At 41.4% G+C, this 23,959-nt stretch overlaps 1 protein-coding gene across 1 annotated transcript in view; it reads left to right on the forward strand.

Annotated features, from left to right (window-relative positions):
• The window catches only part of LOC124277802 (tyrosine-protein kinase HTK16-like), a 61,865-nt gene that overhangs the window by 25,207 nt on the left and 12,699 nt on the right, over window positions 1-23,959 (forward strand). The window contains 13 exon segments of the mRNA XM_046713518.1: window positions 144-284; window positions 1,045-1,098; window positions 1,100-1,151; window positions 2,177-2,244; window positions 2,939-3,076; window positions 7,081-7,210; window positions 10,454-10,531; window positions 11,672-11,778; window positions 12,378-12,459; window positions 13,460-13,542; window positions 14,816-14,959; window positions 16,470-16,658; window positions 18,166-18,257. Coding sequence (XP_046569474.1) covers window positions 144-284; window positions 1,045-1,098; window positions 1,100-1,151; window positions 2,177-2,244; window positions 2,939-3,076; window positions 7,081-7,210; window positions 10,454-10,531; window positions 11,672-11,778; window positions 12,378-12,459; window positions 13,460-13,542; window positions 14,816-14,959; window positions 16,470-16,658; window positions 18,166-18,257 — 1,358 coding nt within the window.

Raw genomic sequence — 23,959 nt, forward strand, 5'->3', positions numbered from 1 at the left:
CAACTCACAGGTGAATAAATGTCTGGATTGATGCTCATGAGGTCAATCACATGGATTCGATCATTTGTAGGCGCCCTTGTTAAAGCTTGAATATTGCTGGGTGCAGCATTAAACAACAAACCAACAATTTGTCATATTTACAGAGGGCCTGTGTAGCCAACCAACCGCGGGTAGCAGAACTACTCGTAAAGAAGGGTCACAGCAGCACTTCGGAACGCTGCTCTCAGACAGGCTGGGTGCCACTCCACGAAGCTGCCATGAGGGGTCACATCAGTTGTATCAAGGTCAGTACTATCACGTCCCCATACATTTGATGAACGTCAAGGTCACAGGGTATAAAGGATTTACTGAAAACCACGTACAGTAGAATACTTTTATAACGAACACGGATATAACAAACTGACAGCTATAGCGAATGTTTTAAAAGTCCCGAATAAACCTTATATTATTATATAAAAAGTGAATAGCAAACTACGGATATACCGAACTAATTTCAGTGGTCCCTTAGAGTTCGTTATTTTACTGTATAGCTTGGTATAGCTTTTCACTGTTGTTGCTACAGAGGCTGTAGCTATAAGATGTAATACAAGTACAGAATTCATGCAGTCTTTCTGTGATTTCAAATTAATTCAATCATTGATCTTTTAATGTCTGTCGCATGACATCCCTAGAATGTAACATTGCCGTAGCAACCAACATTTTCCTCATCTCAGCTGTTGGTTATGACTGAACGAGAGCACTACAGACAATGTCCATGGACATTTTGTGTGGTTATACATGCTACTTTGTCCATTTCAACTGAAACGTTGGCAGGGGAAAACTCCATACCACCCACAAATGTTAACCTACTGAATTTATGTGTCCAGATTGAATTTCTTCATTACTGTTTAAGCCCATTATTTAATTATCATTTAGATTTGGGCAGCAAAAACTCAATACCACATGGTCTACAAATGTTAACATACTTAATGTGTGTCTCCAGGTTGAAGGTCTCCATTACTGTTTTGCCCATTGCTTAATTATTGTTCATATTTTTCCTTACAGGTGCTATTAGAAAATGATGCTACTCCATTTCCCAGGAATGATGACAAGCAGACGCCCCCTGGACCTGGCACAGACGTACGGAAGGAGAGAATGTATCAATCATTTCAGTGAGTAGCGATCAACGCTGAGAATAGACACCATATTAGACATGTGTAGCTCTCTGTTCCGATAACTGCTTCTTCACAAACTTTGACACCAAACTTTGACAGTAATCTTTATGAACTCGACCGCCTCCGTGGTGTAGTGGTTGGAGCGTCTGCCCGGAGAGTGGAAGGTCGCGGGTTCAATCCCCGACCGCGTCATACCAAAAGACATTAACATATGGTACTTGTTGGTCCCTGCCTGGCGCTCGGCATTAATGGGTACAACAAGGACTGGTCGGCTCGGAGTGTCTGAGTGGGGTATTCCTGCTTCACTGCGGCATGGTATCTCAGTGGGCTAGCACTATAAAACCAGCTTAAGTCTGGGATAGTACAAGCTGCCGCACATACACATACACGTATGCACGTCGTCATATGAGCGCAATATTCTAAAGAACGACGTAAAACCCAATTTCACCTCACCTCACCTCACCTCACCTCACCTTTATGAACTCCCTTTCAGAGAAGGTATACCTACATGAAAAGTCCATGTTTTCTTGTATATGGACAGATGTTTTACAGAAAACAGCAGTGCAGAGGGGGTATATCATTTCCCGTTACCTATTACTGAAAAAGTTCTGAATTCATCAGCGTATAAGTGATTGATTGAGTTTGGTTTTACACCACTTTTAGCAATATTCCAGCATTGTCACGGCAGCGGAAACCAGGAATGGCCTTCACACATTGTACCCATTGAATGCTTTAGCCACAAGGCTACCCTACCACCATTTTCAGGATGTGTACAGTGTTCACTACAACTGATCCTTTGAAGAAAAAGAACCTGTTATGCTTTTGTTAAACTCCCCTCTTTAGGTGAAACCCATGCTTGTCATAAAAGGCAGGTTCAGGGGGTCAGACTTGATGTGTGTCATCTTCCAGTTACCTCGATCAATGATCATGACATCAGTCACTGGATTGTATGGTCCAAACTTGATTATTTAAAGGAAATTGTCTGTGGAGACACTATTTGTTCATGTTATTTGCATTTTCAGAAAATGTTGAGATTCATGATGTGCAGACCAAACGGGCAGATTGGTTCCACGCAGAACTAGATAGACAGGTAGGTGTAACACTGACATGGTTTACCATTGCCCAATGCCCGTATCTAGCAGATTCACACATTGGGCTAGTTAATTCATTACTGGTGCTTGTTGCTGATCCAATAATCAGGGACTTTAGCAGATCAAGATGCACAAATGTGACAAGTGCTTTGCCCCATTTTTCAGAGCTAGGTTGCATTGGCTTTGAAATTTGTTTTTACAAATGATTACCTAGGACCTGTAATCATGTCATGTTTCCTCAGAATGTGTGACTAGTCCTGCTAGACTGGTTAGTGAAATAAGGCCAATGATCCCCAGGAAGTTGAGATTGATAATATGATGTCCTGTTTGAGATTGAGGTTAAGATGATTGTCAAAAATATATTGGTCTAGGGTGATTTATCGACCTTCTTGAAAACCATCAAAATAAAAAAATAACACCCCATGCCCGTGTATGGGGCTACTGCGTTGCATTCCATGTGTTGTGTTAAGGGGTGGTGATATAGAGGAATGTTGGTGCGTTCATAAGATGCCTGTCTTTGAAAAGCTTAACACTAATGTTTCCTGTCCAAATTTAAAGTTCACAGGTTCCCTTACTGTTTTAAAGAGTATATATACGAAATATTTTTGGATCCCCAGGTTGAAACTATAATGTTGGGAAACACATGACATGTGTGTTTGATGCCAACTCTGAGTTGTTGATTCTATACCACAGGGAGCGTTGCAGATGTTTGAGTTGCACGGAATGAGGGAAGGATTGTTTTTGATTCGACCAAGCAAGAAACGCTATGGCTGGCATGTTCTCAGTTTGTGTCACAGTCGAGCTGCCTTCAACTACGAGATCAGGAACCAGGTAGGTCACTGCGGTCACCTGTTGTCAGACACCTGCCTACCCAACATATATGATAACAAAAAAATATGAACTGATTTAGGTCTGGAACATATGTAATATTTGGGATTACACTTTCTTAGTAAAGTACAGATTCTAGTACTTTTGTTGGGTTGAGTCCCATCAGGATTCGAACCCACACCCTCAGAGTCAGGTACCTAATCACAGCACACAAAGTCAGACGCCTAGACCGCTCAGCCACCATGGCCTCCACAAAAATGTAGAACAAACTTTATGGACAACAACTTCTTTTATTCGTGAGTGTAACGTTTCGATACAGATTCTTGACAAGCTTGACAACGATACAAGAATCTGTATCGAAACGTCGCACTTACAAATAAAAGAAGTTGTTATCCATAAAGTTTGTTCTATATTGCACTTCCCAACTTCTAAAATGCCACTCAAAGAAGTTTTCACAAAACTTGAAGTCGGACAACTGGTAGTCTAGACTGCTGAGTTTGTGTACCCCTCTGATAAGTGTAAATTGGCACGGCTCCCACAGCCGAAAGCTATGACTACACAATGCTATTTAGAAAGTGGTCAAATGTAACATGTTATATTTGGGATTACACTTTCTTAGAGTAAAGTACAGATTGTAGTACTTTGTTGGGTTAAGTCCCATCTGGGATTCTAACCCAACACTCTCAGAGTTTTAGGGCTTATGAAAACTGTAACAACCAGAATCATCTTTTCTGATGATTGACTATTTCATCCATAAGTGGCACTGATGCAAAAGTTCAATACTAGTAAGCATTATGATCAGAATAATTCAGTTTAAATTTTTGTGGATTAATATGAAATGAGAAAAAGTAGCCCAAAGTATGTTAGGGTTGACTGTTCTTTTTTCAATGTATTTAATGAAATAAACAGATAGATGTTTAGAATATGTAATTTTATGTCTTTCTTTATGTACAACTTTTTACAATATATGCATTTTCATTTTGTCTATAGTTATGCTAATGGCAAAACAATACATGTATGCAACAGTGTTGACACAATGACATATTTCTATGGTAACACCAAAAACAGACATTCAATGCAGTTAATCTGACCTCACTAACTCAACAAACTATATGCTTAGTTAATGAGTTAATTAGTAAGCTAAGGAAGTACTATAAAGTACTTGCTTTTAATTCAACAGTTAGAAGAAACAATTAATTTTTGGCAATATCTGGTGTCTGAAACTTAAAGGAGTGCTAGTCTGGGGCCTAATGGATGCCCCAGCATGTTTGATTGAGAGGATTCACACCTATAGTGACTGTAAACTCAAATTTAGTGATGTACATATGAATCAATCTGTTAATGATTACCCGAATACACAGATATATCATATGATGTCAAGTTGGAATGGTTAACATCTTTTCCATTGGTTAAGAGGCTGGTCATGTGACTGGGAAACTGACACTCATGAACCTATGAACGACATGATTTAAAGTTGACAGGAGACTCTTCTGATGTAAACACAGACAGACTACCTACACATTCTTGTGGAAAGTCCTTTGTATTCATGAATAATCCGGTGTTCATAGTTTGTCCTCACGCTATGAAAATTCCTTACTTAATAAGTTGTAATTAGTTTTCCATCAATTAACATTTGCACTGTTTTCGGCTGACATCTATCTTTCTGTTGTCTCATGTTGGTACTACACGTGTGTTTGCAATAGTGGTGTTCCGATTAATTCAAATAATCGAAGATTGATCACAGTGACCAAACGACCAAGCAATCGATCACATTTTCTCATAATCGAACATAAACAATTTTGGAACTACTGTTTTAGTATTTGAAATACTTGACAATGGAACATATCGTTGAAGTTGTCAGTGCATGAAAACGTGCTTAATTCTTAGAAAACTCACTTCACTAACTGAAAAGCCATGACTGAATATTTCTTGAGGACTCCAGGAAGTTTATGTTCATGATATATTAGTCATCACTTTAAAGTAGCAAGTTGCATTATGTTATAAATATCTGCAATAACAACCTGGATAGGAAAATCTGAAAAATGACGCTAACCAATTTTTTTCGATGATTGTTCGTTGGTAATGAAACAATCATCAATTGTGAGATTTCAACCAATTGCCAACACTAGTTTGCAAATATATGGTTACTGGTTTGAGTCTCACCCTGGTGATGGTGATCTGTTTGTTCCAAAGGGTGATAACTCTCCTTTAGAAATGAACTGACAGTGCAGCTGTGGCTTCAGTATGTGCTTGGACATCTTGTAACATGTAGAGACTGAGTCAAGTTCATGCTCTACCCTGTCACCTTCATTGAAAACAGACTTTACAACTGAATATTTTTCATTCGTGTTATGCTTGGTCCTTGGTCGAAAAGATGACGTGAATGTCCATTAAACTTAAAAGTTTAATCTTCAAGATCAAGTTACATTCGCCATGCCTTGGCGCACTGTTTACCAAGGGAGACAACTCCCAGTTCACTAAAAGTATTACCGTGAACTAATGAAACGAAATTAAATCACGTAATGTGACAATTACGTGTTTTGTAGTGATTTATTGTTTCAAATAGTATCATTTGATCATTTGTTCTTTCTTTAATCACAACAAAACTACCACAATGAATGACAAAATGATAAATGCCATTAAAAACAGTATAATGTCATATAATTTTCTACATTCAAAAAACAACAAGAAATCAGGGGTAATATTGAATTTAGTGAAAACTCAATTTATTTACCAACCTTTGTGTTATTTCCCACAAGTTCTCAGCTATTTCAGCATTCAAATCGGACAAATACATTTCATACTACCATGTGGTTAAATGTATTAATATCTTACGGTGGTGGGGCGGTGGGGTAGTCTAGTGGTTAAAGCGTTGGCTCGTCACGCCGAAGACTCGGGTTTTCTAATCCCCACATGGGTACAATGAGTGATGCCCATTTCTGGTGTCCCCCGCCGTGATGTTGCTGGAATATTGCTTAAAGCGGCGTAAAACCAAACTCAGTCAGTCAGGCAGTCAGGCAGTCTTACGGTGGTCATAGATCTAAATAATGATTATGCATCCTAATCTTTACTACCATCTGAGCACATCTGGCATGTCTGTTCAGGGCTTGGTTTAGATATACATACAAGGACAACATGTTATTGACCTTTGAAGATCCGGGTTAGAATTGGTCCTCAGTAAACCATGCTTGTTATAAGAGGCGACTGACGGATAGGTGGTCAGGCTCGCTGACTTGGTTGATCATGTCATCGTATCAAAATTGCGTAAATCAATGTTTGTGATCACTGGATTGTCTGGTCCAGACTCAATTATTTACAGATTGCCACCATATAGCTGGAATGTTGCTGAGTGTAGGGTTAAACAACAAACCAACCAACCAACCAATCAATCAACATGTTAGTGAAAAATGCATTGTAATATTTTTGTCTGTATGCCTTAAGCCTAAGTAAAAAATTTAAATTGCTTCTTCCTAACCACAAAAATTCTTCAAACACAGTCACTCAGTACCTCTAAAGGTATTTTTCAATCATACCTCATGTGTCACAAGTAATTTGCCATACATTCTTTGGCGTGACATCATCAAACTAGGTATTTCAAAATAATGTAATTATGTTGTAAACATTCCCTCTAGATTATGGTTGCCTTTTCCTGTGGGTACCACAGACACATACAGAATGGGGTCGGTGGGGTAGCCTAGTGGTTAAAGTGTTGGCTCCTCACGTCGAAGACCCAGGTTCGATTCCCCACATGGGCACAATGTGGAAGCCCATTTCTGGTGTCCCCAGCCGTGATATTGCTGGAATATTGCTAAAAGCGGCGTAAAACTAACCTTAGTCAGTCAGACATACAGAATGGAATTGAAAACTCTAACACTGGGAACTGACCAACATATGTTTCAACATTAATAAATTTATGGGACAAGGGTGCCAGCTGGTTTTGTTTGGTGGAACTTGACTGATTAGTTAGATCAAGGTCAATAAAGTGATCTCTGCTGGTTTCTGTGCAGGACTACGAGGGACGTATGGTCCACTACATCGACGATGGCCCCTACCTGCTCTCCCTAGAACACCTGGTGTACCACTACAGCCATCAGATGGACGGATTGCCTTGTGTGATTAATGCCTCCGTCAACTCAGGTAGAGACTTCACTTTCTCCATAGGGGCACTGAGCTAGTAAAGGGGGGACTCATCATGCTGAAGAACTGGAACCCTGTCCACAAAATGTTTGCATTTGCCATTCTAAAACCTATTATAAAGTACAGAGTTTCAACAGATGATAGCGCTATAAACGCTTTGTGGATCGAGCCCCTGCATAATGCCTTGCTCAATGGGTGAAAGAGCTCACATTCAGCATAAACCTTCTGCAGAAGAATCACACAACTTTGAAGTTCCGGGGGAAGCTTGTATTATGAGAAATTCTACAGTTTTCATTGGTAAAAGGACTGTGCTTTGACCCCAGTTGCGAATACAAACAATACGCATTACTGAAGTATCATCAAATCGTTACGGTTTGCCTTTAAGCATAGTTACACAGTAACATTACACCCTGGGTTTTGTTTCTACTGTGTGTGAAGGTAGTTTGGGTTCTTGGTTTTGTGGTAATTCTATTATGTTGCTGGAACATATAGTCCGTCAACTAAACTTTTGGCATTCTGTTTTTCACAATTTACCTTTTAACCAAAAATGCCTTCAAAATGTTTTTGTGCATACGCTCATTATATCTTATGACCTATCCAAGGTTTAAATTTAATAATTTTATGTCAATTATTAAAGCTTCTTCTTAAGAAGCCATCTGATAAAAATATGAAAAATAGAAGTAGTTATACAAGGGAGTAGAATGATACGATGGAACAGCCAACAACATGATGTGACACGCCTGCATCTTGTTTACATTGTTACACCTGCAAGCAAATCTACAGGGACTGTATAATCATCATAAATCCATTTTAAACAAGTAGATTCATTGAAGTCTTTAAAGACTGGTTGCTTGATCTCTTGTATCTCTATCCAAATTTGAGCAACAGCCTGCATATGGTATGCTTTGATACATTGATGTCATGGCCATCTTTTGAACAATATTTTCTTCAGTTTGCTTGACAATATGGATCGATGTAACCGACGCATGACGTCCCTCACAACCCTTCTATCGAATTCATCAAGCTTTGTTTTCTTTGCATGTTTTGAGACGGTCCCCGATTTAACTGCCATGTCATCGTCAGGTTCTGAAATAGTGTCATGGGAGATAACTCTTTGCAATATTCTTCTGCAGATCTTCATGGCATTAAATGTCTTTTGGAGAATCATTCAATTAAAAAATGATTTTTTTTTCGCTTTGCCTCACGCTTGAAAAAGTTGTAAACTCTTTTGATGATTTGCTGGTCATCTTTGTACAACATCGTTTTCCCTACAACCTGTGCGTGTTGAGGATCTTTGACATCACTTAAGCGTGCTAATGTAAATACCCGTGCATGTACATATCACACTGACACACATTTTACAGTGTTGTTGGCTTTTCTGTCAGGTGCGTTAACCCCTCGTAAAACTCTCCACAGTTTTACAATTATTATATGACAGGTTTAAAGGGAAAATCTTTAATAATCGTTTTAAAATTACTAAAATCAATATCTTGTTAGGTCACGGTATACAATTACCATGTGAACAGAGTAGGGTTTTAAAACATTTAGGCGTTTTATGTAAATTGTGAAAAACAGGGTGCCAAAAGTTAAGTTGACGGACTATAGCTGAAAGTCGGTAGCTGAAGTGTTGTTTGTTATTCTTCACTGCTGGTGCAGCAAGCTTCTGATGCTATGAAGAGCATTGTGAGGTTCTTAGTGAAAATAGCTTTGATATTCCTAGCACATTATGGAAAATTAATATTCTGAACCTATTAGACCTAGCAACATGTTATTAGACCTAGCAACATGAGGGGCGGGTGGGGTAGCCTAATGGTTAAAGCGTTGGCTTGTCACGCCGAAGACCTGGGTTCGATTCCCCACATGGGTACAATGTGTGAAGCCCATTTCTGGTGTCCCCCGCCGTGATGTTGCTGGAATATTGCTAAAAGCGGCGTAAAACCAAACTCAGTCAGTAGCAACATGTTACTAGTCTCAGGCTGATTAGTGGCTAGAGTCTACAATCTGTTAGTCATGTACAGATATGATGCCGAATCCCCGTCACAAAGCTTTTTGTAAAATGTATTTGGTGATATATGTGAAATGCTCAATCCCTAAGCCTCTGTGTGAAGTTTTGTGGAAGAAATTGTGGAAATTTGCCGAAGATTCAAGAAGTGTCATTCAGACATTCATATTCTGTCTCATGTTTAGAACAGTTTATAACCAGAGTGAGTGAGTTTAGTTTTACACCTCACTCAGCCTTGCCACCCGATTCCGTTAGTCTGTTGTAGAGGCATTCTAGAAGTTGTAAGCAGTAGGAAAGACAAGTGTTTATGGATGATCAACTTCTTTATTAGAGAACTAATTAGAGAACTAATCCCCTTGCCTAATTAGTTATCCCCACTCCCAATTCAATTCAATTCTTTATTCTCATAAACTACCTTGGTGGTACAAGAGCATATAATGTAAACATATGTACAAATACAAATTCAAATTCAAGATGGATTAGTAAACAACATATTAACATTTTTTTCTGACAAGAGATGAGAGATGTAGGATATATTTTGATAGATTTACTATGTCTTGAGATGTTTTTACAGATAATATTTTCATGGACTTTGTTTCATTGGGAAAAGAGGTTAGATGGGAGGGTAAATATTGTTCCCACTTGTATCCTATTCAGCATGATGTTATCTTGCTTCGTCTTATCTCATGTACATTTATGCTGTTTTCATTTTAATCATCTTGTTTTACCATCCATTGTCTTTGTTAGCCCTCATGTACCCTATATATACCAGTGTATGAAATAAGCCAAAAATCCAGCCAGACATCAGGGCTGGTAACATCAAAATGTTACCAGCCCAAAATGGATTTAACCAGACCAAATATGGTGAATTTACTCAGATGTATGGAACATCTAAATTTTTTACCAGACCATCGGGCTGGCTATCTGTAAATTTAGACCGTCTGTCAGAAATCTAGACCGTCTCGGGCGGTCGGAAGGGCTTTATTTCATACACTGCATATACCCTGCTGTACTCATTCACCACCTCATGCTTGAAGATGGTATAAGCATCTATACCAAAACGTCGCTATTGTACATTAAAGAAGGTGATCATCCATAAACACTTGTAATTCCGATCCCGTTACAATCTTACGACAAGCTTGGGTTACTGAAGACCAATTCTAACCCAGATCTTCACGGGTCATTTATAACCAGAACAAATATTGACAGCTTTATCATTTTCTTTTCATTATTCTTCCCAGCTAATAAAGTAATTGAGGCAATAGTGCCAAGATCACATGCTCTGGACAACAGCAGCCCAAGACCAACATCACAACCAGGTAAACACCAGCATTTATGTAACATCCTTTCTCGCTCATAAATAATCGTATTTATAACATGTATGATTGTTTTTTAATTGTTGAACTGTTTAGATGTGGATTTGACCTTGAAAATATCATTTTTGACTTTGCATGTGTTAGCTAATGTTTTTTTGCTGAGAGACCGTTCAATTAATTAACTGTCCTCCAACATTTAAATGTGTGGTTTATATCATGCACTCTAATATTAACAAACAATCAAACCCAGGTACCTGTAGGTCTAGAAAACTAGAAAGAAAGAAACACTTCTGCATTCTTCCAGGGCCCTTATTCTCAAAATGTTCGTAGCCCTAAGAATTCTTAACTTTGATCGTAGCCAATGTGTTAAGAATGAGCTTAAGATGTTCGTAGGGCTACAAACATTTTGGGAATAGCTAGCCAGGTCTGCAAACACTCACATCCAAGTTCCTAAAGGTCTATAAACAAAGAGTGACACAGAAGCTGTATGACTGACTTATCTTTCAGATATTCAACAATGGCAAGCAGACATTAAAAACAACTCTAAACTATCCTCATATGCTACCTACAAATCAGTTTTAAATGTCGAACACTATCTAACTCATATCAACTTAAGAATATACCGTCAAGCTTTGTCAAGATTTAGATGCGGATGCCACAATTTAAGGATTGAACTTGGACGAAGAATCGGAATAGATGTAGAAAGCAGATTATGTACACACTGCAGCCGCTACGGAATAGATGTAGTTGAAAATGAATTTCATTTCTTACTTGTATGCAAAGCTTTTTCAAATTTTCGAAAATCATATATTCACCCTGCATACCATGAACATCCCTCTGTTGCAGCATTTGTCAATCTTATCAATTCCACATGTCCTCAAACATTGCTAAATCTAAGTATGTATTCTTAGCATTTAAACTTTACCCATCGGTACACCAATAATGTTATTATCGTGCATTGTGTATTACTGTAGTACCTTGTGAAATTTATTCATCATTTATATATTGATGTATAACAAATATGTGTACATGCCGTTAATGTACGTCCTATGGGCCTGTGGCCTTTGACTTGAATGAATAAACAATGAAATGTGAAATAAACAAAGAGTGACACAGAAGCTGTATGACCGACTTATCTTTCAGATCCTCCCGGTCTTCCTCCCAGACCGACGTCTGAAGATATGTACTCTGCACCCAACAAGAACAACCCTGCTGCAAACGACCCTGTCACACCACCGGTTCCTGCTGGGGTGAGTCTCACTGACACACACTCACTTACTCATGTTCCTGGGTCACATTGTTATAAATACAGAGGTACATGTGGGTCCTGTACCCACTATATTATTTTTTGAGTGGGCATTATGAATGTTGAGTGGGTATTTCATTTTCCGTTAACCACTGCTTTTAAATATGTGGGTATTTCAGTGATTTTACTCACCTAAGTATATATGTCATTGAGTAAGTTTACTAAACAGGTATGTCCTGCCTTATGTCATACCTAATCAAAACCAACTTAAATATAATGGAAATGATTGCATAAAAAATCACTCATCCTATACTGACAGTACAACACTTGTCCTATACTAAACAGTACAACTTGATAGCAACCGATGTCTCTTTCATTACACAAGCAATTTTTTAAAATTTATTCCCTACGCATATGTTTTAAACTTTTTGCGATTCTAACATTTTAAATGCGTAATTGGTATGCATCAATTATTTCTCAATGCGTAATTGGGAATTTTCTATGAGTATTTTACCCGGATAGGCAGCTTATCTGGGCCTCTGAAATCGTGTCAGTTTTAGCTTATTCTTGGTCAAGACTCATATTTGGCCTTGTTTGTTTCAGCCTATCCCCAATCGGAAGCCAGCAGATGCAGAACCTCAGCAAACAAATTTAACACTGATCCCACTTTCGAAAATCAAAAAAGGTATTTTTTTCTAGTTCTTGTCTTTGTGTGTCAGGTTCTTGTGGATCTGTTCTTGACTAGAGGTCATCATCAAGCATCAGCAGTTGTCTTCCAGTTCTTGTCTACCACATGACATTCACTTCATTCACTGCAATTGTGCAGATCAATGCTCATGCTGTTGATCACTGGATTGTCTGGTCCAGACTCGATTATTTACAGACCGCTGCCATATAGCTGGAATATTGCTGAGTGAGGCGTAAAACTCAACTCAACTCACTCACTCACTCACTTCTTGTGTATGGCACTAACATGTATCTGTTGACAAGTTCGGCAAGCTCTACGACGTGACATTCACATACTTGGATACAATATAAGTTGTTCACTGGTCATGAGGGGGACATGGGTTGATGTACCCTGTATGTTTGTTTATGTTTCCTGACCCCGAACCATGGGCCCCGAGGGACCAGTGAACATTAATTTTTCTTACTGAACACCTCAGTGTTAATTTTGAACTGTTTAAAGCACGGGTATCAGATCACCTGAGTTAGGCAATCAGCCAAACGAACAACAGACGATAAGAAAAACAAATGTAGAGTTATCTCCCTTCCATTGATTTGCATTTGAAAAACATTGGTAATTTTTGTAATCATATGTGACTCAATTATTCAAGATAAATAATTACTAACATGAAGTACCAAATGAATTCCCACAGTTCGGCATTCCCAGCAGGTAACATAGAAAATGGTACTCGCTTGTAAACAGGAACCATTCATTGAAAATAATTGAAGAGTTCTCAGCCACACAGAACACGACGTTTATGTGTGAGGTGAGACAATGCGTGTTGACACTGTCGTCGGGATTGTCACTTTGCTCAGTGTGTTTTCCTTTAGCTGGGGTTCTATATCATGTTGTAACTCTTCCATGGCTAGAAGCCCTGTGGTATAACTGGAATATCATCAACTATTATACAACAGTGTCTCACTGTCTGATGCTCAGCTAAAGTTCATCATTCTGTGTGCAGGTTCGGAGCTAGGACAAGGAGAGTATGGCTCTGTGTTGAAGGGCACTTTAATAACACACAAGGGCACGTTCAGGAGTGAGAAGGTAAGTCACTTCATTCAGCCAGCCAAGATAAAATGAGAGATTCTTCTTTAGCACTATGTAGTTACTGGTGTACAGTCCGTTTGAGTCAGAAACGGACCGTTTCATCATTGTACAAAATTGCCACATAAATATAAATAGTACACATGTTTATCATTTACTAATACCCAACAGCTTTCCTTATATTTGAAAATTTTCCGGACTCCACCAAAAAAGTTCTTTAAGAAACTATCATTAAAATTTTGACACAGTTCACTATTTGTTACGAGGGAGGAGTGCAGAGAAAGGGACAGCCAGGTGTGCGAGAAAGGATGGAGACGGCACAGCACAGGCTAATGAATCAATAACTTGGTGGGCACTTGTGCACGTGCTTCTCTAACACCTGTCTGTCCCATTCTCTGCACTCCTCCCTCGTAACAAATAGTGAACTGTGTCAAAATTTTAATGAAAGTTTCTTAAAACCTTTTTGGGTGGAGTCCGGAAAATTTTCAAATATAAGAAAGCTGTTGGGTATTAGTAAATGATAAACATGTGTACTATTTATATTTATGTGGCAATTTTTTACAATGATAAAATTTGCAATTCATCGGTCCGTTTCTGACTCAAACGGACTGTACATTTGAATGAATGTTAGTTTTACATACAGATCAGGAGAGCAGAGGGTGCACTACCCCTTTTTTCAGACCTTCCCTGTTAACTGCACCTCAGTGGAGTCACTTTGTGACTTGGGTATCACAGTCCCCACCCATAAACAGGTCCAGCGCTGCCCTCATTCAGAATCCTTTAGGGCTGGGATGGGTCAAAATTTCCTACCCAGGTACCCGACGCCCTATTACCCAAGCTGACCCAGGTACCCGTTATAACACTAATTGCAAGTTATTTCCATTCAATAAAATCAGTCATGGTCAAGATTAAGAGCAGCATCTCGAAATATTTTAAAATCGCATCAGCCACAAAAGCAAACACATTCAGTCAATATTTCATTTATTAGTCACGTGATCAAAGCGGGTCCGGGTGTTCGGAACCCGGGCCCTACTCTTTACCCACACGTCTCGGTATCTGGGTTACTCGTCCCAGCCGTTGAACCTTTTGATCCATATCCGTAACATGTCCAATGTGTGACTCATTATATCTAACAATGTTTGATCAGATGTGATTCTTTGTCTTTATTCGTATCAAACTTGTAAAAGGCTATGCAAAGTTTAATTTATGTATAAGAATGTACATGTTTAATAGTGGGATTGTGCTTACTGAAAAGTATGTATATTGCTTGCAGATAGATGTGGCGCTAAAGACGTTCCATGATGGGTCCGTTGAGAATGCCAATAGTTTTCTGGCTGAAGCCAGAGTGATGCAGTCCCTTCAACACACCTGCATCCTGAGTCTGCTGGGCGTCTGTGAGGGACCACCTCTCATGCTGGTCAGTGTCAGGGACTGGGATAATGTGTGGGTAATATCTGCTGTAAATGACATGCTGCTTGGCGTAGACCTGCTGTAAGTGACATACTGGTTGACGTCTTCTGTGTTGATGTCTGCTGTAAGTGACATGCTGGTTGACGTCTGCTGAAAGTGACATGCTGGTTGACGTCTGCTGTAAGTGACATGCTGGTTGACATCTGCTGTAAGTGACATGCTGGTTGACGTCTGCTGTAAGTGACATACTGGTTGACGTCTGCTGTAAGTGACATGCTGGTTGACGTCTGCTGTGTTGACGTCTGCTGTAAGTGACATATTGGTTGACGTCTGCTGTAAGTGACATGTTGGTTGACGTCTGCTGTAAGTGACATGCTGGTGATGTCTGTGTGAATGACATGCTGGTTGACGTCTGCTGTAAGTGACATGCTGGTGATGTCTGTGTGAATGACATGCTGGTTGACGTCTGCTGTAAGTGACATGCTGGTGATGTCTGTGTAAGTGACATACTGGTTGACGTCTGCTGTAAGTGACATGCAGGTTGACGTCTGCTGTCAGTGATATGCTGGTGATGTCTGTGTGAATGACATGCTGGTTGATGTCTGCTGTAAGTGACATGCTGGTTGACGTCTGCTGTAAGTGACATGCTGGTTGACGTCTGCTGTAAGTGACATGCAGGTGATGTCTGTGTGAATGACATGCTGGTTGACATCTGCTGTAATTTACATGCTGGTGATGTCTGTGTGAAAGACATGCTGGTTGACGTCTCCTGTAAGTGACATGCTGGTGATGTCTGTGTAAGTGACATGCTGGTTGACGTCTGCTGTAAGTGACATGCAGGTTGACGTCTGCTGTAAGTGACATGCTGGTGATGTCTGTGTGAATGACATGCTGGTTGACATCTGCTGTAAGTGACATGCTGGTGATGTCTGTGTGAATGACATGCTGGTTGACGTCTGCTGTAAGTGACATGCTGGTGATGTCTGTGTGAAAGACATGCAGGTTGACAACTACTGTAAGTGACATGCTGGAGATGCCTGCTGTCAGTGACATGCTGGTTGATGTCTCCTGTAAGTGACATGCTGGTGATGTCTGTGTGAATGACATGCTGGTTGACGTCTGCTGTAAGTGACATGCTGGTGATGTCTGTGTAAGTGACATGCAGGTTGACGTCTGCTGTAAGTGACATGCTGGTGATGTCTGTGTGAATGACATGCTGGTTGACATCTGATGTAAGTGACATGCTGGTGATGTCTGTGTGAATGACATGCTGGTTGACATCTGCTGTAAGTGACATGCAGGTGATGTCTGTGTGAATGACATGCTGGTTGACATCTGCTGTAAGTGACATGCTGGTGATGTCTGTGTGAATGACATGCTGGTTGACATCTGCTGTAAGTGACATGCTGGTGATGTCTGTGTAAGTGACATGCTGGTTGACGTATGCTGTAAGTGACATGCTGTTGATGTCTGTGTGAATGTCCTACTATACCCTGTATTCATTTTGTCTCAATCAGGTTGAGGAGTATGTGCAGATGGGGTCCATGCTGGACTTCCTGCTGGACCACGAGGAGCGGATTGATGTGAAGACAGACCTGTACCTGTGGGCAGCACAGATAGCTAACGGCATGAAGTACCTTGAGACTCAAAGACTTGTTCACCGAGATCTGGCCGCAAGAAACATCCTGTTGAAGGATATGAAGCAGGTTTGTAGTCTGATTGGTCAGTGACGATGGTCTGCCTGGAGAGTGGAATGTCAATGTGTCGAACATGACCAATCACATGCAAAGATGTTCAAAGATGGTTCTTGTTGTATCAATGCTGAGAATAATGGGTATTTGTCATATATTGTAATTCAAATCCAATTCCACATGCCAAATCCTTGTCCGCATTGTAATCCTACTTTTTGCCAAAAGTCAGATTTTACACTGACCCGGCCCTGTACATGGTCGGATGGTGAATACAGCATGGCAAGCATGGCTGTTGTTGTGTTGTCCTTGAATGAAGTTGGAGGTTATGGCTATTAATGATGAAATAAGCTGACAATTCAACAGTATTGATAACAGGCTACTTGGCTCAGAATCAGTGGGCTGTCCATGTTAAAACTGCAGCATGGTTCAGTGCATTCGCGACCAACTCGTGTTATTCCGGGACATGTCGAATAGCGACACATATTCTAATGTAATTATTACCAGCTGTTCACCTCACCTTATATTTCCAATTATGTTAATTTTCTAAGTAGGGTTTAATAATCACAAATGGGAATTGTTTTATTGAATATACACATTTATTTTTTTAGCTACATTAAATCCCAAAGCAGATACTCAAAAATGACTTTAAAATATTTCTCAAACTGAATATTCGTGTAACCTTGCTGTCACACACCTGGTGGAATTTTACATGACTTTGCTGAAAAAAAATATGAATGACCAATAAAACAGTCAGATTTAAATATCCCCAGAGCTGTGAAATATAAGCGCAATGTTAAAGATTAAAATTGATTAGTTACATACAAATATGATATTATTGTTTTGAAACTCGTAGCGATTATAATTACATTTCATAAAATTATTCAAAGCGCACATACAATTTCCAAAACAAGGCCGCAAGATCATCAGAAATACACTCAATTGGACCCATGAGAGCTGGAATGTCAACAAACACACATGCATCTGTTTAAACCTCTAGCCGTTAAAAACTTCATAACAGGCAGCAAAATCCTGTTACCAACATTCTTTGTTCTTTTAATATGACGCTATATATTTTTCATGATTTTCTAAACAATGTCATAATGCCATAAACGATTTACGTACTTGGGATTATTTTTATCAAAGCACAGCAGTCATAACGCGAGTTCTGATTGGATTGTCATATTTTCGCACATAACAAGCATCGATAGGGTGAGGAGTCTTCTTGGAGGTTACGGAAAGAGGCGAGTGGTGACAAATGGGTTCAGTGGACTGGCACTTTCAGTCCAGCATTAGTCTGGACTAGTGCAAGAAGAGAGACACACATTCTGCACGTTATTTCCTTTTGGAACTAACTCTTAACAATTTACTTTGCAGAAAAAAACATCAGATAGCCTGCTCACAATATTTTGCTCCTATGTACCAAGCCATATGGGCTTGTTTGAAGGTTCACCTCATATGACTTACCATGTATTGTAATTTATACGAAACATCTTCTTAAATTATTCCTCATCTTCACTTTCAGATTAAAATCAGCGACTTTGGTCTGTCAAGAGCTGTCGGCACAGAAAGTGATTATTACAAGGCTACACATGGGGGCAGATGGCCCATCAAATGGTTTGTGTAATAGCAGATATAGAAGTCTAGTATTTTTATCCCCCTATATTATATACCGGGGGGATAAAAATACTACCCCCGGTATATAATATAGGGGGATTTAGTCAACGCCTCATCTGTCTGTCCGTCCATCCGCCCGTCTGTCTGTAATCATTTCGTTCGCAGAGCATAACTAAAAACCATTTTTCAACAAAAATTAGTAGATGTATCAAACAGAACCTAAAGTGGTGCCTATTGCTACTTACAGATTTTTGGCATTTATATATTTCTTGATTTCCGTGGAGATAATTTGGACTCAAAAAGGGGATGATTTCATTTCCAGAGCACAACTCGAAAACTTTTCAATATCTTTTAACAAGACTTGGCAGATGTATCAGACAGATCCCAAAGTGGTGCCTTTAGCTATTTGCAGCTTTTTGGCATTTTTATTTTGCTGATTTCAATGGAAACAATTTGGACTTGGTCTCAAAAGGAGGAGTTGAATTTTGATTCCAGAGCACTGCACAAAAACTTCAAAGACATCCCATCCCAGCCTGTAGTGAACACGAGATGATGTGACGCCTTTCACTATTTAGGAAGTATTGTCATACGATAAGAACCTAAAACTGCAGCTGTGTACCTGGCGCCGGAGTTCAAATTTATTATATTTTTCCTTATCCTGACTCATGCTCTTTTTCTTGTCTTCTTCTTTTTGCGAACATAGTGGAACACTTGTATCTCCTTAATTGAAGCTCCCTTCAATGTAAAATCACTAATTAGTACTCACCAAGAGTTGCCTCCCTTTGCCTTTGCGCGGGAAAGGCGGCACCACCTTCTGGCCTCATGCTTCACTCTCTCCTTCGCCCAGTGAGCAGGATGTGAGAGCGCCTGTGTCTCCTTACACACTATATCCTTTGGTTATTCTTAGTTAGTTACCTCCTATAGGTTACTATAGAGGTGTAGCTAGTATCCTTCATTAATATGTATTGATAATTATTCGTATTTCTACTGTTTATTCACGGGATTTCGTGATTGTTCAGCTAGTTGACGTTGATGAAAATCTGTACCATTTGTAGATTACGTTTTTCTGCTGCTGACCCGCATGTAATATGCCCTAGCTGTACTACGCCTTGTGCGTTTGATTCACGTTGCAGTTACTGTATTAATCTATCTAATTCTGCTTTTAATAAATATCATCTTTAATGCCTTGAGACGTGCAGCAGATAGGTCACGCAAACAAGGATTAGACATGGCCGATACATCGGAACCCCTAGCCAGTCAGCTGCTGTCGGACGACCCCCTCCCGTCTGGTGTTCCGCTAGAGTTTCCCTTGGAGGAGGGGCGTGGGATGCAGTCCGCCGCCTCCAAGAAGCATCCTGCTTCCCCAGACATCCCGTCATCGCAGCCAAAGTCTTAGAGGGCCTCGACATCTACTCAACGCAGACTCCGTACCCCAGGGCAGCGTCTACCTCCAAGGGAAAGTCTACGAAGTCGTCAAGAACCTTCTCAGCCGAGATTGTTCCAGCCGCTGAACTGGGCCTCTACGATGATCAGCCGATCATCATCCCCGACCTACGCCACAAGAGACGACCGGTGTCGGCTACAGTGACGTCAGCACAGATCGCCATGCAGCCTGATGTGTCAACACCGATGTCGGACGATCTTCCTGAGGGCCCCGTCGCTAACATCGCAGAGAGGGCACCGACTACATCGTCGCAGACCGTCCCAGACGACCTGATGCGGCAAATCATGATGATGATGGAGGACCACTACAGACTGGAGAGACAACCAACCCAGGACCTGAGCCTTCGCGAAGGCTCCAACGTAGACGACACCCCAGAGGGACCCCCCCGTCAACGTAGCGGCCACGACGAAGCCACCTTCGCGAAGAAAGTCACAGACCACCTCGACGAAGGACCCAGATGTACAGCCTTCGCAAAGGCCTTCACGAAGGCTTGATAGATCATCACCTACCTCGGCTTCATCCTTAGATGCGGACTCGGACCACCAGACTTCACGAAAGCCTTCGCGAAGGTCAAGTCGTCGTTCCCCAGGACCGGACGCAGAGGAAGCTTTGCGAAGGCCTTCGCGAAGGGCACCATTATCAGGCTCTAAATCATCTTCGTCCAGAAGGACATCGAGGGATTCCACAAGAGCTTCGCGAAGCTATCAACATTCACCTCACAGATCTCCGCGAAGGTCAACCTTTAGACGCAGATCGTCAGGCCGTTCACCAAGACGATCCCCTCGCCATTCTCCATGCCAATCACCTCGTCCTTCACCACGCCGATCTCCTCGTACATCACCATCGATCTCCTCGCAGGTCACCACACAAGTCTTCACAGAGGTCCACAGTCAGGTCTCCTTTAACGTCACCCTGTACAGTGGTAGAAGCACATAGTCCACCATCTGAAGAGCATCAACCTCTTATCAGCGATCCTGTGGTAGAAGATGATGGAGGCATCATTTTCTCAGACGCTGAGATACGTTATTGGATGGTTAACAACCTAGACCTTTCTTCACCTTCCAAGAGTGGTAACTTGGCGCATACTTACCTGATGAAGGAGGACGATGCAGACGCCATCACCTTACCTCCGATCGACCCGATTGCTGCGGTGCCACAGAATTTGGACACAGCCTTCCATAAAGCCACGAAAGTTCAAACGCCACACCTACCGCACTTTCACGCTAAGAAGTTTTCAACTCATAATATGGACCCCTTCCTCAAGGCACAAGACATCGATGATAATTACAAGATGATCAACGATGTCAAGAATAAGAACTATAAGATTGACGATCGCAAAGCTGGTTCAGATAGAAACCATGACGAAGCGCATGTTCTTTGGCCTTAATAGATCTAGAAACGATCAATGAGACTCTTATCACCAGATTTCGTGACCACGACTTCTGAAGATGATAGGATGATCTACTCGGCCCTACTTATGCAAAGAAGGACCAGCAGTTCCTAACGGATCATCTCACATCAGTCTCAGCAGCGCTAACCTTAGCTCGTCGTCAAGGCCTCCTCGCTTCCTGCAGCTGGGGTGAGCAGTTTACAGCTCCACTCTATACAGCCCCGTGGTCCTCACCATCCATCTTTGACGGAGAAATAGAGAAAGTCTCCAAGGAAGTCACTAAGGATTCTAGAGAAGTCCTTATGATAAAGTCGATGGACATGCTAGCCAGCGTCATCAGGCAGACTTCACAAAGATATTCAGGGAAATCTAAATTCACTGGATTACAGAGAGCACGGGATAGGAAGATGGCCAGCTCCAGGGGAAAAGATTCTTTTCGTCGCCCATATGGCAACTACAGAGGAGGATCAGGAAGAGGCAGGGCACCCAGAGGTTCCCGCAACTATAAACGATGAAAGACAGGTTCGGAACAACTGGAGTCTTCCACCCCCAGCCGTTCCAGTACAACCGTCACAAGTGGGTGGACGCCTTCAACTGCACTGGGAGAACTGGGGAATGTTACAAGACCCTTATGTCTCCAACATTCTTCAACACGGATATCGTATCCCACTACAGGCCACGCCTCCGCTGACAGTCAACCCTCACAAGTTCGACTTCCAGGCACAACAACTATCAAAGTTAAGAGAGGCTGTTACATCTCTACTAACCAAGCAGGCCATAGAAGTACTAGATCAAGTAAACGTCGAACCAGGCTTCTACTCCCCAGTTTTCCTAGTACCCAAGAAAAACTCCAAGGAGAAAAACAGACTCATTTACAACATGAGCATATACAACAGAGATTATCTACGCAAACAGCCAACGTTTCGCATGATACATCTACCTCAATTACGGCAGTTAATTCGTCCCATGGATTACATGGCCAGTATAGATCTGCAAGACGCGTATCTACACATCCTGATACATCCCGAATCCAGGAAATACCTACGATTTACACTAGACGGGCTGCATTACGAATGGAAAGTACTCCCATTCGGATATCATCGGCCCCCTGGTTATTCACAAGAATAACGAAACCTATCGTCACCTATCTACATCATCTAGGGCTACGCAGTGCGTTCTACCTCGACGATGGGATACAAGTAGATCAAGATCCACAGCGTCTCAAACTACAGTTAAACTACATCATCAAGCTACTAACGCAGCTAGGATGGTTAGTAAACTTACTCAAGTCGGACCTAGTACCCTCGCAAGATCTGCAATTTCTAGGCATTCGATTTATCACGACTCTCAACCGTATCGCCGTACCAGAAGACCGATGGCTCAAGATCCAACAGACCATTCCTCTAGCCCTACTCTCTCCGTTACCACTACGACATTGGCAGAGCCTGTTGGGTCTCCTCACGTCAGCCCAAGACATGACAGTCAGAGGCAGACTACAGTTACGTCCGTTACAGGTCTTCATCAATGCTCATTTCGACGACCTACAACCATTCAGTCTACCGAAACACCTCAGACCTCATCTACTATGGTGGACCAGGAGGTCGAATGTCTGCGAAGGCATTTGTTTAACAGAGCAGGAATTCAAAACCCATCTATATGTAGACGCGTCGCTCCAGGGTTGGGGAGCTCATCTCGCCAACCGGACGGCTTCAGGGTTATGGAATCAGCAAGAAAGCAAGCTCCATATAAACATGTTAGAGATGAAAGCGGTAATCAACGCAATACTTCATTGGAGCACCATTCTACAAAGGCGCGTCTGATGATTCATACCGACAACTCGACAGTGGCGCTTTTATGTGAACAAACAAGGCTCCAACGAGATCACTGAACCTATTGACTTTATGCTTTCAACTGTTCGATCTAATCGACGATCTCAACTTACATGTCAGAGCATGTCACATTCCCGGAGCCAAGAATGTACTAGCAGACGCACTCTCTCGCCACATCTACCGGCCACCGACAGAATGGATGCTCCATACAGAATTTTTGCACAGATTATCAAGCAAATAGGAGCTCGCTAGTAGATCTATTCGCCACTCGCTTCAACAATCAGCTACCGACATTACGTATCGCCAGTCCGGACACACGAAAGCATGGGCAATGGACGCTCTAAGCATATCCTGGGAGGCCTCAATGCGTCACGCGCTTCCGCCGCCAGCGATAATCCCTCAAGTGTTACAGAAAATCAGACTAACACAGAGCCTCCAACTCACTTTGGTCGCGCCCTACTGGCCAGCCAGAACGTGGTTTCCCATTCTAATTCAAGAAATCGGACAACCAACACTAGAGCTACCAAAGCTCTCGAATCTATTAGTACATCCACACACCAAACAGGTGCACGGAAACCCAGAAGTATTCCAACTTCACGTATGGACTGTATTAAAATGTGTTTAAACAAGAGAGGGTATACAACCAGAGCGGCAAAAGCAGTCACGCCTGCCTTACGCTATTCTACACGTAACTTGTACGACGACAAGTGGCACAGTTTCGAAAATTATGCAGCAAATAAGGGATTTACAGCGAGAAATGCTACACATCCACAAGTGGCAGATTATTTGTGTTACCTACGCCAAAACAAACATTTAAAAGGCTCGACACTGTCAACATATCTTGCCGCTCTTAGTTCTGTGATAACTATGAGAACGGGTGTCAAGCTAACCAAGACGCCAGAGTTACTGGCCTTACTACGTGCTTTCCGATTGGAAGATCAGAAACGGAAGTTCCACGCCCCAGCTTGGGATCTGAATATAGTGCTCCAACACCTCTCAAGTGAGGCTTATGAACCGTTGGAATCGACAACCTTTGAAT

Source organism: Haliotis rubra, unplaced genomic scaffold (assembly GCF_003918875.1).
Source record: "Haliotis rubra isolate DU_JTF1 unplaced genomic scaffold, ASM391887v1 Scf106, whole genome shotgun sequence".
Lineage (NCBI taxonomy): Eukaryota > Metazoa > Mollusca > Gastropoda > Lepetellida > Haliotidae > Haliotis > Haliotis rubra.